At 38.6% G+C, this 20,525-nt stretch overlaps 2 protein-coding genes across 5 annotated transcripts; both read left to right on the top strand.

The window, feature by feature from the left end:
• Positions 1-3,111: 3,111 nt before the first annotated feature.
• LOC112316068 (olfactory receptor 51G1) lies at positions 3,112-10,265 on the top strand. The gene is made up of 2 exons (XM_024572778.3): positions 3,112-3,175; positions 6,697-10,265. Exon 2 carries the CDS (start codon positions 6,802-6,804, stop codon positions 7,759-7,761), a length of 960 nt encoding a protein of 319 aa, XP_024428546.2. The 5' UTR covers positions 3,112-3,175; positions 6,697-6,801; the 3' UTR covers positions 7,762-10,265.
• A 1,475-nt stretch (positions 10,266-11,740) lies between these two features.
• LOC112316023 (olfactory receptor 51G2) lies at positions 11,741-15,299 on the top strand. 4 transcript variants are annotated; one of them, XM_045181928.3, is made up of 3 exons: positions 11,741-13,037; positions 13,116-13,245; positions 13,864-15,299. In XM_045181928.3, exon 3 carries the CDS (start codon positions 13,905-13,907, stop codon positions 14,841-14,843), a length of 939 nt encoding a protein of 312 aa, XP_045037863.2. In that variant the 5' UTR covers positions 11,741-13,037; positions 13,116-13,245; positions 13,864-13,904; the 3' UTR covers positions 14,844-15,299. The 4 variants fall into 4 exon arrangements, with proteins under 4 accessions (XP_045037863.2, XP_045037864.2, XP_024428482.2 ...); XM_045181929.3 differs by having other exon boundaries at positions 11,741-12,191; XM_024572714.4 differs by lacking the exon at positions 13,116-13,245.
• Positions 15,300-20,525: the final 5,226 nt, after the last annotated feature.

The raw sequence follows: 20,525 nt of genomic DNA on the forward strand, positions 1-20,525 counted from the left end.
CATGCAGATTCCCCAACTGACAACAAAAAAAAAATCAAGAACTGAGACTACATCAAGCCAAAAACTTTCTGCACAACAAAAGAAACAGGTAACATCATGAAAAGGCAGCCTACCTAATGGGTGAAAATATTTGCAAACTATGTATCTGATAAAAAGTTAATAACCAAAATGTGTACAACTCTGTAACAAAAGCCAAACAACCTGATTTCAAAAATGGGCAGAGGAGGTGAAACTTTTTTCCAAGAAGATATACAAAAGACCAATAGGTACATGGAAAGAGGTTCAACATCACCAATCATCAGGGAAATACAAGTTCAAAACAATGACAATGACTGTCATCAAGAAGGTAAGAGAGAATAGGTGCGAGCAAAGATGTGGGGAAAGGGAACCATTGTGCACATGTTGTTGGTGGGAACATAAATCAATGGAACCACTATGGAAACCAGTAGGGAGGTTTCTCAAAAAATTAAAAGTAGAACTACCATGTGGCCCAGTGATTCACCTTCTTGGTATATATGTAAAAGAAATTAAAACAGGATGTCAAAGAGACATGTGCTCCAGCATGTAGTGCAGCATTATTCACAATACCCAACATATGGAAAAAACCTAAGTGTCTATCAATAGATAAATGATAAAGAATGTGGTGTATATATAAACAATGGAATATTATTCGGCCATGATAAAGAAGGAAATCCTGCCACTTGTGACAACGTGAATGGACGTTGAGAGTATTATGCTAAGTGAAATAAGTCAGACACAGAAAGACATCACTTATATGTGGAATCAAAAAGAAACTAAACTTGTAAAAACAGAGAGTAGAATGAAGAAAGGTGATACCAGGGGGAAATGGGGAGATGTTAGTCAAAAGGTACAAACCTCCTGTTAGAAGAGCAATCATTTCTGGGGATCTAATATGCACCATTGTGATTATACGGTAATTAAAAGTAATGTATTATATACTTTAATGTTCTTAAGAGAGTATATTCCCTGAGCATTTCTTTGTTTGTGTATTCAAATTATTTTCTATTAACCCAAGGCTACTGGCCTCATTCATTCCACGAGCCTTGACATAAGACGCATCACAAGTAGTTGGCTTAAAAAAGAGAGAGAGAGAGAGAGAGTATCTGGAAGAGGCAGCATTGTCAATCACAGCTCACACCACCAATTGAAAGTGGGAGGAGTTAGCTATATCTATCTGCTTGTATACCACTGAATTTTATTTTATCATCAATGACTCTGCCTGTTGCCTTTGCAGCCCCACTAATATTTTATTGGAAATGGACAAGGAAAGACAGAAGAGAAAATACTAGTTATTTATGAGATTTCGGAATGTGTTAAAGTAGGAACTGTGCTCACTGCACATGTATCTCACAGGCCATTAGATGAACCTGCAGCAGGAACTTGAAGCACAAGGGGAAGATCTAACAACACATCCTGGCTGATCTGAATATAGTTTTGTATAACACATGGTAAAATGAAAAATACAAGACAGATTGCAAACTGTTGGGGGAATCAACACAGTAAGTGTAAGTTAGGGCCATTTTTGTCAAACTTGAATCATGGCCACTCTCCTAATTATTTTGATAATGGTGGTTATTGAGAATCCATTAAGCATCAGCTATTCTGTTCAAGTGTTTCCTCCAATTGTTTAAATTAATTCTGGAAGAACTCTTGACGTAGATCAGGGGTGAAAAACTCATTTTCACCAGGGGCCACATCAGCCTCGCGGTTGCCTTCAAAGAGCTGAATGTCACTTTAGGACTGTATAAATGTAACTACTCCTTAACCGTTAAGTGAGAGCTCGGCACTGCCACCAGGAAGAAACCAGGTGCCGGGCCGGATAAAACAAGGTGGAGGGCCGGATTCAGCCCGCAGGCCTCGTGTTTGCCGCCTGTAATGTAGATTCTGGTAGTTAAAATGGGTTGATGAACCACTTGAAGGTATTAAACTGGCATTTTGGATTATGAGTTTCTGAATTATGACCCAGACCATATGTATACTAGTGAGAAAAACACAAGAAATGAATGTTCAGTAGTTATTAAGAAACCTATAATTAAGACTAAAGGCCATAATTCTCCCTAAACACAACCCAAATTATATTAGCAGTTGACTCTAAAACTTATGAGAGTGCCTGATAGTACCAGGGTCTGTCTGAAAAAGAGAAGGGAGAGGCTCCCTTTTTAAGATATAAGGAAACAGTCTAAGAGATTAACTAACATGTCCTAGGTTGCATAGTCACATCATTAGAAAGTATCAGTAAATGAGTGGATCAAAAAACTATGGCACATTTACACAGTGGAATTCTACACAGCAGAGAGAAAGCAGGAGCTCCTACCCTTTGCAACAGCATGGATGGAACTGGAGAGCATTAAGCTAAGTGAAATAAGCCGGGCAGTGAGGGACAAATACCATATGATCTCACCTTTAACTGGAACATAATCAACAGAAGAAAAAAGCAAACAAAATATAACCAGAGACATTGAAATTAAGAACAATCTAACAATAGCCAGAGGGGGTGGGGACAGTGGGGGAAAAGGTTTTCAGGAACTACTATAAAGGACACATGGACAAAAACAAAGGGGAGGGTGGAAGCAGGGGAGGGAGGTGGGTTTGGCTGGGGTGGGGGGGAGTGAGGGGGGAAATACAGTCAACTGTAATTGAACAACAATAAAGTAATTTTAAAAAAATAAAAGAGGATTACAGACTTTTACAAAAAAAAAAAAAAAAAAAACCCCGAAGTATCAGAGATAAGGCTGGAATAGCTTTATCTTTTATCTGAATTAAAAACCTCTCTCTCTCTCTCTCTCTCTCTCTCTCTCTCTCTCTCTCTCATAATACTGCTCTGCAGGCCTAGCTGGGTCTTCCTTATCCAGTTTCAGAAACTGAAATCTGTCAGTAGAAACATACCACCATCTTGAAGGTATTCCTAGCCTACATACAGCATTGGGGTTTCTCAGCCTCTCGTGACTTCTATGCTCAGCTAAGCATCTTGAGGCCTCTTCAGGGAATTCCCAGCCACAACAAAGGCCCCTGAGGAGAAGCTGCTGGGCTTTTCAAAAACACCCTGTGTTTTAAGCAGAGAGTATTTGTGTAGCTGTTCTACCACCCATCCTGAGTTCTGACTGAGAAGAAGTATGCACTCCAAGCCCCCTTTTCTCCACTGGCTGGTGCTCAGGTATGTATTGGAAGAATCACAGAGAACAGCCAGGAATACAGAGATAAGTGGAGCACATATAACAAGGATCATACAGTGAGCTCTCAGTTTAGCTACTTGGCTAAATCCCCACAACAGATTAGTGAAGAGAGTTTTGAGTGGCAGATAAACTGGGAGTAGGAGAACTGCTGGTCTAGTCCTGCTCTGTCCTGTGTGTGGTGTTGTAGAAAGATTTGACGTGGGGCAGTGAATACACAGATGATGCATTATAGAAGTGTACAACTTAAACCTATATAATTTTATCAACCAATGTCACCGCAATAAATTCAATTTTTAAAAAGTCATTTTAATCATTCAGTTTAATCTTTGCTGCCTCTCTCTCATCTTTTTTCTCATCATTCAGAGCGATAGTTCCTTTATCTTTAATTGAAATTACAATCTCCATCTTTCTTACCTTAAATTGTATTAAGATAATCAAATATTAAAATGGATTTGGCAGTGTTTTTTAACAATCAAACTTTATACTCATATAAGGCCATGATTATACCTGGGAGTAATTTTGCAAACTGTCATCAACACAGATGCTGACAACCTTAAATAGCTTTGTTTGCAATTATGTTAAGAGTCAGAGAGAGTGTTATCAAAATCACTGCTCAGCCTATCGCTCCTCTGTTTCTGCCACAAACCCTAAGGTGACATCCCTTTACCTCAATAAATTGGAGCTGCTGGGAGAATCAAGGGTGCATGATATCATCTAGTGGTGAGATCCACTGACACTTTTTCCAATCTAGAAAAATCTGGAGGTGAGTGCCTTAGAGAAGAAACTGTAGAGCCACTGCACTAGAAGTTGCTCTATTCAATCCTTAACTGCCTCTCATCTCTTCTTTTATCCACTCATTCATGCATTTATTCAGCAAACTGTATTAGGTTCCAAATCTGTGTGGAGATTGCAAGACTCCAGTAATACAGTAATTCCATCTTCCAGTGCCAGTTGACTTCCTTTGATCTTTTTCTTCTACCTCCTACCTGGCATATTTACCTCTTACTCAGACCCTAAATATAACATGCAAGGAATATATTTGGAAGGAAGACAATAACTGGGATGGGATACTATGGATGCAGCTCCTCACTAATCAGGCATAATGACCCTTTCCTGTCTGAATGAAATAAATGACTGCCACACGTTTCCTCTACTTCACAAACTCTCTGGCTCAGTGTGTGATATGCGGAAACCAGCTTCACTGTAAGCCTCATGGCTGAAAAGCCACACAGATATTGAAATTCTTGTTTGCATCTCCCTTTAATTGATGGAAAATTTTCCCTTCTTTGTTATCATTCCTTTCAAAAAGTTTTTGCTTTTTTTTTCTCTCGATATTAGAGCAAGATTGTATTGTTGCCTATGCCACTGTCAGCATGCTCTCCAAATCTTTAAATATTTCCTTTTCTTCCACAGCCTATATTCTTTCCAAGTCTCCACTTCTCTCCTTCATTTTTTCTCTTTCCTAGATGCCTCTTTTTGTATTTGTTTCTTGCTTCTCCTTTGGAATCATAAAGCAAGAGGGGTTTTGTTACTATATTAATTATTATGTTATTATTACTTATTTTGATTTGAAGTGTGAATGGTAAACCTGGTATGGACTTTTCTTCTTTTTTTTATCCTCGGCCCTCCAATGCCCCTCATTCTTAATGAGAAAAAAGGAAGATTTCTGAAGGAGTACGCTTGTTCAAGTTTTATGTCCTACCCTCATTTAAAATAGCTTCTGGTGTTATGAACTGAGCCCTTGTCTTTACTTTCCACACTGCATCCACTAGCAATTGTCTCCGTACTCATGGGAGATGCCCTGTATCTAAACCCACACTTAAACCCAAGATCACTACATATAACATCCTCTAGATACTCTCTCTAAGAATTCCATTTTAAGCTTACATCCAGAATGTTCCAAACTAAACTCAGTCCCCAAACTATGTTTCCTCTCTATTGTTACCTATTTTGGTCCATCTAATGTTATGCATAAAATGGAGATGCCTATCCAGATGTGTCAAGGTACAAAAATCACAGTTTGGCTTTTTAAAAATTAATGTCTTAATTGTGTGACTTTTAGTAAGAGAAGTAAATGTGATGTAAGACAATAATACAAGCTTAGCAGTATATAGGGTTGAATTTCATCCTCCACACTTACTTGCTCTGTAACCACACCCAGGTCACTTCACATTTTTTTGTGCCACCATTTTCTCACCTGTAACATGCTCCTTAGGAGAGAACTCATCTCAGAGTGTTGTGAGAGTAGAAAAATATAATATACATTAGGCACTTAGTAAAGAGTCAGAAACATAGTAAGTATTAACTATTTTAAGTTCTTTATGCATGTGATACTTCCCACACCATATTAACATATATAGACTCATTATATTGTGGTTTGCAAGAAATGTGATTGAATAAAAGTTCCCAGGGTAGAAGTAAAGGAGATTGCAGGTCAGTTGTAACAGAGACAGACCAATTTGTGCACATCATGTTGATCCAAGCCCAGAGGCATAGCTCACTCTGAGACCCTGAAGATTTCATTTCCTCATTATGAGCTAAAGATCAGAGGCTTTCCCTGCCCATTTCAGCTCTTTGTTATTTGTGTTTCAGACCTAGTGCATACCATCCATCCCCATGTCTACATCTAGCCCCAGTCGAACCGCTCTCATATTGGAAACACATATATCTCCAGATACCTATCAAAACTAAGCCTCAAAGCACCCTTTCCTAGAATTATTTGTTTTCCGGAGACCCTGCTTCTTCTCAGGCATTTCTCAGTTCCGGACTTCAGATTCGAACACCACCATTTGCCTCTGGAGCCACTAAAGGATTTTATGTAGATTCAGGAAAGGCATCACTCTGGTCACAAGTTACAAGTTCAAGGAGCTCAACATTTACTCAGTGCTTCCTTTGCATTCCCCTGCAGGCTGGGCATTGTGGAATGAAGTACCATCCCCAGCTAAATTATGAATACATCTGAAGGCACATGATATACACCCGATATTAGTAGACGATTATGAAAAATAATGTGCAGTACCAATTTTCCATATATATGATATAGATTCTGAATGCTTTACTGATTGAATTGGAGATTTTTTTTTTCAGGGAGAAACACAAGGAAAAGGTTCCATCTGAGATGACCTCATTGAACCATTGAGTCCAACACTAGTGGACATAGTACCATAAGGGTAAATCACATGTTATCCATTAGCTATAGAAACTCCCTCTAGAAGTCTGAATAAAGTAGGGACTTTAGTTAATAACAATAGTGGTTCAATGATTGTAACAAATATACAGTACAGATGTAGATATCAATAATTAAAGAGACTGGGTTCAGGGAACTCACTATATTATTTCTCAATGTTTTTTGTGAGCCTAAAGCTGTTCTAAAAACTATGTATTTAAAAATAAATAAATAAATACCTTCTAAAGTCCCCTTCCTATATATTAGCTTTTTCTAAAGCCCTCCAGAAAAAGCTAATATATCAGGTCCCCCAAATGTTTTCCATTTAATTTGCAGACCCATCCTGACTCTCTGGAACCAGGAGGCTTAGGTGAGTGATCTGTCACTCTCCAGGAATCTTATTCTATATTGAAGGTTGATGAAGTCCAAGATTGTAAAGCCATGAAAATTCTTTATAATAGCAGCCTCCAAAAAGCCACTTTCTTTCTGACGGGCTTCCAAGGTCTTGAAGATCTCCATGGCTGGATCTCTATTCCCTTCTGCTCCATCTATTTGACAGTTATTGTAGGAAACCTCACCATTCTCCATGTCATCCGCACTGATGCCACCCTCCACGAACCCATGTACTATTTCTTGGCCATGCTGGCCCTCACAGACTTGGGGCTTTGCCTTTCTACACTACCCACTGTGCTGGGCATCTTCTGGTTTGGCGCCAGAGAGATTGGTATCCCTGCTTGCTTCACTCAGCTCTTCTTCATTCATACCTTGTCTCTAGTGGAGTCTTCAATTCTATTGTCCATGTCCATTGATCGCTATGTAGCCATCTGCAACCCCTTGCGTTACTCCACAGTCTTGACACCTGCACGTATTGTCAAGATGGGGCTGAGCTCGGTGCTTAGAAGTGCCCTGCTCATTCTCCCCCTGCCATTGCTCCTGAAGCGCTTCCAGTACTGCCGCTCCCATGTGCTGGCCCATGCCTATTGCCTGCACCTGGAGATCATGAAGCTGGCCTGTTCTAGCATCATTGTCAATCACATTTATGGGCTCTTTGTCGTAGCCTGCACCGTGGGTATGGACTCGCTGCTTATCTTCCTCTCCTATGCCCTTATCCTCCGTACAGTACTAAGCATTGCCTCCCGCCAGGAGCGACTTCGGGCCCTCAACACCTGCGTCTCCCATATGTGTGCGGTGCTACTCTTCTACATCCCCATGATTGGTTTGTCTCTTGTGCACCGCTTCGGTGAACATCTGCCCCACATTGTTCACCTCCTCATGTCTTATGTGTATCTGCTGGTACCGCCTCTCATGAACCCCATTGTCTACAGCATCAAGACCAAGCAAATCCGCCAACGCATTGCTAAGAAGTTTGCATTTTTTAAATCACTAAGATGTTTTAAATAGGGGTATGTTAGGGTTAAGGGAGAAAGTTTGTGGCATAAGGCTCATAGATATTTTTGTTTCAGCTATGCTGTGGCAAAATAACAAATTCCAATTATCCAAAAGAAAGTGAATTAACAGTGCAACATAATATGGAAATAATTCCAATACCTTTCATGCAGGGATGTTATGAAGGTTAAATGAGATAATTCACGCAAGTCTTTAACAGTGCCTAACATATATGAATTCTCAACACATATTTAGACTTTCTGTTGTTTAGTATTTCTGAACTCTAGTTTACCACATATACTAACATTTGGGATTACTGAGGCATCTTTATTGTAGTAATAGAAATAAAGAGACAAAGAGATGTGGAAATAGCGTGAAATGTTTGTGAGAACTATACACTGCAGGTACTGGGTAAATATAGATGGGAACAACTTTACTGACACTACAACTAGGATGTGCAGGGAGGAATGTCAACTATTTTCTTTCCAAATCATCTGTCTTCCTCATAATCTTCTACCAATTAATGATCGTGAAAAAAAATGCAATAACAATGATAAAAATAATACTAATATTTTTTTAAATCACTCATTTTAGCTTTAGTTCTCTCAGTCTAATCCAATAATAGTCCCTACAGACCAGTTTTATTCTCCCCTAGTTCTGTGTCTCCTCAAGAAGCCATCTTTGGGTATGAGATACTGCCTTACATCTTCTCTCTCTGCCTTTTCTCTCTCAACCTTGCTTCTTTTCTCCACGTTTTTCTTGGCTAGAAGACATGGGCTTTTGTTTTATCTCTCTGCATATCATATACCATTTTTCCCTTAAGAAGCTTCATAGGTAAAATTTAAAGCAGATGGAATTGTCTTCCCTGTAAAAGGATCAAACTCTATGGCCTTTCTAATCAAAGCTATTGAAAGATTAATCCAGTCTCTCTGTTTTTTTCTCCCCCTCTGCCATGCACATACCTTCCCATCAGCATTCCCTCCACCCCCCGCCTTAGTTCACATCTGTGGATCTTATACATAAGTTCTTTGGTGTCTCCATATCCTATACTATTCTTAACCTCTCCCTGTCTATCTTGTGCCTACTAATTATGCTTCTTATTCCCTGTACCTTTTCCCCCATTCTATCCTCACCCCTCCCTGCTGATAACCCTCCATGTGATCTCTATTTATGTGAATCTGTTCCTGTTCTAGTTGTTTGCTTAGTTTGTTTTTGTTTTTTGTTTATGTTCTGTTGTTGATAGTTGTGAGTTTGTTGTCATTTTATTGTTCATAGTTCTGGTCTTCTTTTTCTTAGATAAGTCCCTTTAATATTTCATATAATAACTGCTTGGTGATGATGAACTCCTTTAACTTTACCTTACCTTGGAAGCACTTTATCTGCCCTTCCATTCTAAATGATAGCTTTGCTGGATAGAGTAACCTTGAAGAGGATTATGAGCTTCTGGGACAACATTAAACATTCCCATATCCAAATCATAGGGGTGCCAGAAGGAGAAGAAGAAGAGTAAGAAATTGAAAACTTATTTGAACAAATAATGAAGGAAAACTTCCCTCATCTGTCACAGAAAATAGACTTCCAGGAAGTCCAGCAAACTCAGAGTTTTAACCCAAGAAGGAACACACCAAGACGCATCATAATTAAATTACCCAAGATTAAAGATAAGGAGAGAATCTTAAAAGCAGCAAGAGAAATGGAGACAGTTAACTGCAAAGGAGTTCCATAAGACTATCAGCTGACTTCCCTTAAGACTGTCAGCTGATTTCTATCAGAAAAGAAACCTTGCAGGCAAGAAGGGGCTGGAAATAAGTATTCAAAGTCATGAAAGGCAAGGACTTACATCTAAGATTGCTCTGTCCAGCAAAGCTTTCATTTAGAATGGAAGGGCAGTCTCCCTGTTTTTATCTCTATCTTTCTTTGTCTCTCTCTTTCTCCATAACATCTGGGATTCAAACTTATTTTCTGCCAATGCACATCTAATACTACCTGTTTCTTTTCAGTGCTTGGACTCAGAGGTTGTAAATAAATATTACTTGTGAGTAGGAGGAATATTATTTATATTATAAAATATTTACTAAATAGGTGAGAAAATAATAGAAAGTATAAATAAACAAATGTTATGAGCTAAATAATGGTCCTCCCCAAAGGACTGAAGTTACAACCCTCAATACTTCAAAATGTATTTGGAGGTAAGGTCTTTAGAAAGATGATTAAGTTAAAATGAAGGTGATTAAGGTAGAATGAAGCTGTTAGGGTGGGCCCAAATCCAATACAGCTGGTGTCCTTGTAAAAAGAAAAGATACCGATGATACTGATACACAGAGGAAAGGCCATATAAGGACCCAGTGACAAGGTGGCCACCTTCAAGCAAAGGATAAAGGCCTAAGAACAAACTAAACCTGCTGACACCTTGATCTTGGACTTCCAGCTACAGAACTGTGAGAAAATAAATTTCTGTTGTTAAAGCCACCCACTCTGTGGTATTTTGTTGCTGCAGCCCTAGAAATCTGATACAAGAGATTTTATATTTTGTAATAAATTCAGTCTAAAAGTGAAGATGCCTTTTTAATTATAGAGAAAATAGAAAATTGTGAAATCAGAGTTGAAAATAAATAATAAAAAATGGGTATATGAAAATTCCTAAACCTTTGTGGTTGTCACAAACGACAGTTCTGATTCTGTAAGGATGAGACCCAAAGATCTGATTGTTAACAAGCATCCCAGGTTGATTCTGACCCTAATTATCTGGGGACTATGATTTGAAAAATACTGCTTCATAATACTCAAATATGTATACATGCTCAACCAGAGATTAATGAACTGTGGCCACAAGAGGATGCCCACCACATTTCAAAGTGTCCAGTCAAGTCAATGAATTGGAATAATCTCTTATGATTGGACTGGGGACTCTAGGGCAGCGGTCCCCAACCTTGTTGGCACCAGGGACCAGTATCGTGGAAGACAATTTTTCTACAGCCTGGAGTGGGGGGTGGTTTCAGAATGAGTCAAGCACATTATATTCAAGCTTACCTCCTGGTCCCTAACAGGCTCTGAGTGGTACTGGTTCATAGCCTGGAGGTTGGGAACCCCTATTCTAGGGCATTACTTATTATTTATACCTTTATATTCCCAAAAGGAATCCAATAAGCTAGATACTAATTACCTGGGTAATGATAACATTGAAAAGGTCCTTAATTCTTCTCTCCAAAATGTCTTCCCCATCAGGTTTCAGAGTCCAAAAATGGATGATTAACTCTTCATATCCTTTTATTAACATATAAAGTTTCTTTTTGGATTTAACTACTCTTTGCAGGGGCTTATGTTGCCCATAAGTTATGAGAATAGATTAGTTTCTCTAATTTGCCCCTTGATGTCTAGAAACACATGGTTAACTTCTGAGTAGATCAGAAACAGGAAGAGGAAATGGAGTCTCTGAGTGTAGGCAGGGGTCAAGAGCATATAGGGTTACTCAGGGTACTAAGAATAAGCATCCATACAATCACAATATTCCAAGAACTTGGCCTGACTTCTTGCTTCCTCTTTGGTGATAGGAAAGCCATTAATTAAAAAAACCCTTTTAAATATTGCATGTGGTTTTATATATACAACAGGTACACTGTCACATACAATGTGCATAAACCATACAGTTATGACACATTACACATAAACAACATTAATATCATTACACATTAACATCTCCCACTCTGCTTTTCGGAAGTGGTGGAGGTTGTTTAAAACTTTCTCCAGATCTTTCAGCTGTAACTACATGCATAACATCCTCTGCGCTCCCCTTCTAAACATTTCACATGATCATTCTCCTCTCTCTTTCCCCTATTCCCAAGGTCTGAGATAATGAAGCTGAGGGAGACAGTCAGAGTAGGGAATTGATTAAAGATCCTTAAAAGGTTCTCAATGGGGACTTCAGGCAGTCGCATAAAAATCAGGTAATTAAGCATTCACCCTCTGCTCTCTTTATAACCCCAGAGCCAGAGTCTCTAGTTTTAGCCTTCCTTCTTCCCCATGTAAGGCCTGGAGCATCTGGACCCAGCCTTGGTGTGTGAAGGTTCAATATAGTGGGCAGGTATTTGGTGCTGAGCCGTGGAACCAAGAAGAGGTCTCAGAAGGCTCAGCCAGAGATTTGGAGAGAGAGAAAAAAGAGAAAGAAGTTTGAGGCACAAGAAAGTCTGTAGAGGTTGCCTGCCCGAAGTGGAGACTGCTGTGGTCAGAGAGAACAGACTTCATGGGATTCCAGGCCTGGTTTTAGCACTGGCTGAGAAAGGAGACAACAGCTTTCTCACATCTGTTCACTGCTTAGCTTTGTTAACCCAAATGTTTCCAAAATTTCAGACTGTGCCTTTGAGTTCCAGCTCTGTCACTGATGGCTGCATGACATTAGGCACGCAACCAAATTTTCTAAGCCTCTCTCTCCTCATTTGCAAATTGAGGTAATAATATTAACTTGCAAGGCCTTTCTAAGGCCTCATGCTATTTCTTTTGCAATGTCCCCAGCATGTTTTCTGATTAATAGTGAATGTTCATTAGATATTATAGTTTTTTCTCACCATCTTACTTTATTTTCAGGTCAAAAATATTCTCTGCCTTAGTATTTATGACTTATATTATTAACCACTGTGTAGTTTGCCTGTACCTACTAAGCCCTTGATTTTGTGCTCACTGCTACTAGTAGACAGTGAATTGTCATCAGTGTGAGAAAAAAGCATAGTTGTTTTTTTAGTGCCTGGAATCTAGAGAAAAATTAGATCTCAGTTCAAATCCCATTTTGGCCTGACTGTGATGTAAGAAATGTTAATTTTTTCTAAGCCTCCATTTCCTCATCTAAAATATCATAGTATTAATAGAACTTTATTCATAGAATTATTTTAAGTAGATAAAACATGGATCCAGATAGGAACAGTTAACTAAATAAAACGTAACTCTTATTCATGCATTTTAAAAAATTGCTGAGCACATACCGTATACCAGCGCACATTCTAAAACACTGTCTTTATAGAAATAAACAAAGCAAAGCCCCTGTGCACTTTGATCTCATACTGTAGTGGGAACATAAATTGTGATTAAGATGATCACTGCTCTAGAAGTCAGGAGGCTCTAATCAGCATGTAGCCTCTGCCACATAACTGTCCTGTCCTGAGCATTTTTCTTCATCTGAAGAAGAATGGGCCCTACCAGCATCATTGCCTTTTGTTCTGTGGACTCCCATGGACTCTGCATCATGATTGGCTCTGTGCCCATCGTTGGTGGGACCTCAGTCTTTCCTCCCACACAGTCAGGTCAGTTGATTCCCAGACTTCTAGGGAAAGCCAGTCACTGACTGACGTAAAAATCAGAGCTTTGATTTCTTACTCCAGCCATCAAGAATAACTTTATAGACAGCCATTCACATACTCTCCAGTTCTCTTTGGAATTCTGTGGGCTGAGTAGCATTTATGCTCTATCTGGATTAAGCTAGACTTCAATAGCAGGAAGACTGGAAATAAGGTGAGTGAAGAATTTGTCAGTGTTTAAGGTTAACAATTACATGTGGTTGAGAAAGAAAAAGAAAGACAGAAAGAAAGACAGATCAGGGGCAGGGAGAAAGAGAGAGGAAAGAAAGAAAAAGAAAGAAAGAAGAAAGAAAGAAGAAGAAAGAAAGAAAGAAAGAAAGAAAGAAAGAAAGAAAGAAAGAAAGAAAGAAAGAAAGAAAGAAAGAAGAAAGAAAGAAAGAGAGGGAGAAAGAAAGAAAGGGAGAAAGAAAGAGGGGAATACCAAAGGAAGTAAGGTAAGTGAAGAGAAAGGAAGAGAAGTTAAAAGAAAGTTTAAAATGTTAGTGAGAGTCCTGGCAGAAAAGATACATGTGAGGAGAAATTAATTAAAGGTCTTCCAATAAGGGGTAGGCAAAGTTAAGTATAACCAACAGGAATAGTAAAGATGCTCAAACCTCTTAGTCTGAAGGAGCAAGAAGAAAAAAAATTAAAGAAAGTAATTTAAAAAAAAAAAAAAGAGGGAACTAGGGTCCAAAAAGAAATGACTTTTGGAGGAGCTGTACAATTGTAATCATTTTTTTAAACTTTCTTTCCAGGCACCATCACTAGCTTTTTCTCAATTCATTTCTTTCAGGAATTTGAAGGGAATTCAACACCCCCTTTCCTCCAGACACAATGACATTGGGAGCCCTGGAAAACAACAGTAGCATTGCTTCCTCCTTCCTGCTGAGTGGCATTCCCGGGCTAGAGCACATGCACATCTGGATCTCCATCCCATTATGTCTCATATATCTGGTTTCCATCCTGGGCAACTGCACAATTGTTTTTATCATTAAAACGGAGCCTTCACTCCATGAACCAATGTACCTCTTCCTGTCCATGCTGGCTCTGACTGACCTGGGTCTGTCTCTTTGCACACTTCCTACAGTGCTGGGCATATTTTGGATTGGGGCACGAGATATTGGTCATGATGCTTGTTTTGCCCAACTCTTTTTCATTCATTGTTTGTCCTTCCTGGAGTCCTCTGTGCTACTGTCCATGGCCTTTGACCGTTTTGTGGCCATCTGTCACCCTTTGCGCTATGCTTCCATTCTCACCAATACAGTCATTGGCAGAATTGGCCTGGCTTCCCTGGGCCGCAGTGTAGCACTCATTTTCCCATTGCCTTTTATGCTCAGAAGATTCCCTTACTGTGGCTCCCTGGTCCTCTCACATCCCTATTGTCTCCATCAAGAGGTGATGAAACTGGCCTGTGCAGATATCAAAGCCAATAGCATCTATGGCATGTTTGTCATTGTTTCCACAGTGGGTATAGACTCACTGCTCATTCTTTTCTCCTATGCCCTGATTCTGCGCACCGTGCTGTCCATTGCATCCAAGGTGGAGAGATTCAAAGCACTTAACACCTGTGTTTCCCACATCTGTGCTGTGCTCCTCTTCTACTCTCCCATGATTGGCTTGTCCATCATCCACCGCTTTGGGAAGCAGGCACCTCATCTGGTCCAAGTGATCATGGGCTTTGTGTATCTTCTATTCCCTCCCCTGATGAACCCTATCATCTATAGTGTGAAGACCAAACAGATCCGAGATCGTGTGACCCATGTCTTTTGTTAATAGCTGGGTCTAGCCTTGGAAACAATATTTCCTTAAATGTACCATTATTCCTCTATCCTTATAATATCAAATGTACATAAAGTGAAGGAGGTTGCTACTTATGTACTCAACAAATATATATAAGAAAGAAATTGTATTGTTCATAGTAAAAAGCAGTTGATATCGGAACAAAAAGAGATTGTGCTATATATAGCAGGGGGAAGAGAGTATCAAGAAAGATTTCTCTGAATTGACAGCCTTAAGGGACATGTAGGAGTCAGAAAGTCAAAGTAAGAAATTACGGTCCAGTTTGAAGCAATAGCATGTGCAAAGCTGAGGCAGAAGTGTGAGAGAGGAATACATTCAGAGAAATATCTGAAGTTATTCCTTACTGTCATTGTTGATCTCTTACATATCAAGAAAGAGTAGAGAACATGGGTTGAGGGTGGCTGACAAAGTAGAAATAGGTTGAGACACTACCCATATCAAAAAGCTCATGAGCCAATGAACCAAAAAGAGATAATTTCTTATACCCACTTAAATTTGTATTACAATTGTACCTCCATATTGTCCAAGATTTAAAAAAAAAAAAAGTATCTGGGAGGAAAGCAGGCCTAGATAAGATGCCATCAAGAAAAGCTTTGGATCCTGGCTGGAGAGCTCAGTTGAAGCATTTTCCCAATAGGCCAAGGTTGCAAGTTCAATACCTGGTCAGGGAACATATATAAATCAACCAATGAATGTATAAGTGGAAAGCAAATTGATCTCGATCTCTCTCTCTCTCTCTCTCTCTCTCTCTCTCTCTCTCTCTCTCTCCTCTTCTTCTCTCTCTCTAAAAATCATTGAATAAAATAAACAAAATAAGGAAAACTTTGAAAAATCTAGAGGGAAGTATGAGAATGTCATATTCCTGCAGTTTTAGTACAGGATCAAGAAAGTGAGTCACAGAGGGCCAAAGACAAAATCTTCCACTATGAGGTTTATGTGGAGACAGGCCTCAAAAGAAATTGGTACCTTCCTAGGCTATCTAACGCACTTGACATTTAACCCTTGGCAGATCATGTACCCACCCAACCCCTAGTGCTTCACTCTGTCTGTTTCTGCAATGATGAGTACATGTAACCCTTGGGTGTCATTGTGTGGAAGATCCTATATTACTTGTACAGAGAAAATAGAATAAAGTGGAATACATATGTGAGTGTCATGGTGCTTTATGTCTTGTGTGTCTGTGCACACACAAAACTTCAGAAAAACCATAAAGCCACTATATAGTTGTGCCTAAAATTTTACAGCTATATCTAGACTGTGTACTTGTACTTTTTGTCCTCGTATGGAAGTCATGTTCTCATATCTTATAATGAATTAAAGAGTTATTGTGATATACTGGAAAGTGTATTATACTTGGTGTCAGGTTTGGAAAGTTCTAACTCTGTGGCTTAGGAAAATTATTTCCCTTATATAAGCTCTATTTTCTTTTAAAAAAACCTACCAATGTCTATCTTACAAGGCTCTCTACACAATTTAAATATACGATATATTGCCATGGCCAGGTGGCTCAGTTGGTTGGAGCATCATCCCGTACAACAATAGGTTGAGGGTTTGATTCCTGATCAGGTCACATGCCTGGGTCGTGGGTTCGGTACCCCATCAGGGTGCACATGGGAGGCAACCAATTGATGTTTCTTACATCAATGTTTCTCTCTCTCTCTTCCTCTCTCTAAAATCAATAAACATATTAAAAATAAATAAATATATGATATATATGAAAGTTTCAAAGAAAAATCTTAGCATGTTTTTCATCTCACAATAAATGTAATTTTCATTCTTAAAATAAAACCTAATTCCACAAAGTAAAACATATCACTGGGAATGTGTGATTAATAAAATAGGAATCCCTGAAACAGCCCCAAGGTTAAGGAGACCCATGAATACTTTTTCAGACACCAACAGTAACCACATGCATTATTTCATTTCCTTATTTCTTCTCATATAATGTACAGAATTCATACTTTCTGCTTCAGGTATTGTTCTATACAAGGAATAGGTCCTGTCCATTTTTTCCTATGTAGATAGTATGGATTTGGTCACAAGAACTTCTAGACAAAGAGAAAAAAAAATTCAGAGACTCTCAAACAAAGTATTAGACTCTTCAACCCAATAGAATTGAATTTGAATTATTGGGTTCTACCTCACGTGCATAGCACTGTTATACACCTAGTTGTTAATCTCTGACTCTCTCCACTATCTTCCATATTCACCAAACTCAATGCAATAGCTTTCTTCCTGTTTCTTTTAGTTGTCTCTTAGTCTTCCCACCTTATTTTTAATAGTTTCTTTTTTTTATTTGAGACACAGATTTGTTGTTCCAGTTAGTTATGCATTTATTGGTTGATTCTTCTATGTGCCCTGAATGGAAATCAAACCCACAACCTTGGCTCATCAGGATGACACTCTAACCAACTAAGATATTCAGGCAGGGCTTCCCAATACATTACAAAATACAAATCTGCTTTGTCATTCTAGTTATAACCTCAATATCCTTCTGTTGTTATTTTAAAAAAATTAAAGGTGTTTCATAGAGCCTATAGGTTTTACCCTTCTCTTATTGACCAGATGCTCTCGCATCATCACATTTTCCTCCCTTTTTACTCCAAAGAAGAAATGGAAGAAAGGATGGAATGAATAGAAAGATAAAGAATGTACAAATTTATAGAATTGACATAAGCTCTAGATAGTAGTAGTGGAAAGAATAAAGAGTGTGACAGAAGATTAGACCATGAGTGAGTCAAAAACCTAACAAGATGTATGAGCCACAGCAAAGAAGAGAAACTATACCTTCATGGTAATGGGAAGCCAATGAAATATTCAGCTAGGAAAGTAAAACAGTCACATTTACATTTTAAGGTATTCACTCTGTCTATAATATAGAGAAATAATTAGAGAAGAGGTGAAAAGAATTAATAAGGAAGAGACAATGGGAAAATGTTACAGCCATCCAGACAAGATATACTTATAACAAGTACCATGATAGAATAAGTGAAAAAAAAGTGAATAGTATCAGTAGACATTTGGTTGAAAATTTTTTTCATGACTTGGCTCTTTATTGGATATGTAGACTGAATAATATGTAGAGGAAGGAATGAACAAAGATTACTCCCTGGTTTCAGTTTTGAGGAATTAAGTGTATGAGAGTACTACTTAGTAGGTTAAAGAATACTTTATAAGGAACAGGCTTAAAGGAAGGAATTAATTGCATTTTGAAGATACTGAGCTGCAGATGGTTGTGTATCATGGAGAGTGTAGACCTGTTGGGAACTCAGGCTCTACAATAGGATCAACTAACAGGATCTCCTAGGATCCAGATCCCATCACTTACTAGCTGTGTGTCCCAGGAAACATTTTTACCTCTGTAAACTTCTACTTCTTCATCTGTCAAATGGGGATAAATAATAATACTTTCCTAATGTTAATACAGGAATAAATGTGGTAATGCACCACATATTGTATAAAGCCTTTGGTGCAATATGTGGTATTAATAAATGGACAATAATTATGAGATATGATTATTACTATTCTTATTAAAAAGTGGAGTCAATAAGGAATTCGTATCTACGAACTTACAGCTTGCAAGAGAAAGCTAAGGTATAGGGATGAGTTCATGACCTGTGATATTAAATTGATAGTAAGGCAAGACCACTGAGACTTTCCCTCTCTTGCAGAAAGCCTAAAACTAGAGTGATAAACACAAATCCCTCACAGGCTGTGCAGTCAGGTAAATGAGTGAAGTCAAATGGTAGAAGACAAATAACAAGAGCTGGACTGTGATCTGTGGCAAACTCTAATATAAGGGACATAGTTACTCAGCTTTAGAATATGGGATTAATACTACTAAATGCACTGATTTTTTTCCTTTTTTAATTTTTCAATTTGAGTTGACACCATCAGAACTAATAAGTAGAGACAAAGATTTAATTGCATATTTATGGGTGCTTTATTAAAATGCCTGCAATCTGAGAAGACAATGGGTCATGGGTCAATGGGTTCAAAAGCCATCATAATATCTCATCTCAAGTCTACCTTTTTATGAGAAGAGTAGGTAAGGGGTTTAGGAAAAAAGGTTAATTAGATAATGGTTGTAGTCTGGGAGTGATTTTCCTAGAACTTCTTTTATCTGTTAATCAACAATTCTTTATTTGCATCAAATAATTGAAGAGGTGTATATATATAAGACAAATTATAATTTGTAAATTATAAATTATTGTGTCTTATTATAAATTATGTAAGACATAATTTTTTTAATTGTAATTTAAAAAATTGTGTCTTACATGCTGATCTTGAAGACTGTGCTCAGCATTGCATATCTGGCAGAGAGACTCAAGGCCCTGAATACCTGTGTCTCCCACATCTGTGCCGTGTTTGTTTTCTATGTACCCATCATCACCCTGTCTGCCATGCGCCACTTTGTAAAGCACATATATTGCAGATATGTGCTTTATAAAGCACATATTTGCAGATATATTCTTGTTGTTGCCGCCCCTGATGAACCCTTTAAGCTGTATTCTCTTTAAGTTTGATCCGTTATGGGTGGACCCTGTCTTATATAAAGCTTTGCAAAGTCCTTGAGAATAGAAATCCACCTGGAACAGCTCTAAACCACTAACATACCCATCTGTAAATTTATAAATATCCCAGCTTTTTTATCCCTTAGGAGGGATAACTTCGAAGCACATGTTCTGAACAGGCTCCAGAAGTTACCTAGAAGGAATAAGATCAGCATTAACTTGCTTGATAACATAACATATATTGGCTACTTTTCTTTTACTATATAACTCTCTACCATGTCCTGATTTCTTGAGATTAGTTGGTAACAATTCAACTTGCTCTCAAATTCTTTTCTCAGTCCTTTTTTTCCCCAGATGACTCACAATTATATGCAACTAGTTCATAAAAATGGCTGAATAGTGAGTGATCAATATTGCTTACAGAAGCCACAAATCTTAACTCGTGAATGAAATAAACATATTCTTTTCCTGCACTCATTGAGCTTCTTTATAACCATTGGTTTGAACTCAGTATCTGATAGTTTACTTGCCTCTATTTCATTTAGCACTCTTCTTGGGGATTCCTCCTTCCCTTTTGATTGGGGGTTGTTTCTTTGTGTCCCCATTTTAGGGGAGACTCTTCTTGTTTCTGCTTCTCAAACTGGTCTGCTTTGACTTCCTGTCTTTGTGGTGTGAATTTCTATGGTAGGAGACCTGTAGGATTCTGTGGTGCAGTCTCCTTGATCTCCTGAACTTGATGCTCCTGGGATGGCCATTATGCCATTTATATTGGCTCTCTGGATGTAATTGGGTTTTAGTTGTTGTCGAGTCATTATTTGATGAGTCCTTCCCTCCAGCTGGCAGACTGAGGGTCTCTCTACCCACCACATCTTATATGCTATTGTGCAGGTCCACTGTGTTTTCTTTCTGGATCCAGCTCTGATGATGTCAGGTAATATCCCAGTCTGGCCTTAGGCAGCCTGTTCAAGACTACCAGGGATCTGCTGTTTGTGGCTCACTCCTTCAGTTGATAATCTAGTTACTCTGCATTCAGCAGTCAGGCTTAAGCAGCACAGGTTAGAGCAGAGTATCACCTGGGGGTGGTGCTATTGCTTCCTTTTAGGCTGATGCCACTCAGAGAGGAGTGGTCTGCCTGAGCAAG

This window comes from Desmodus rotundus, chromosome 5, assembly GCF_022682495.2.
Source record: "Desmodus rotundus isolate HL8 chromosome 5, HLdesRot8A.1, whole genome shotgun sequence".
Classification (NCBI taxonomy): Eukaryota; Metazoa; Chordata; class Mammalia; order Chiroptera; family Phyllostomidae; genus Desmodus; species Desmodus rotundus.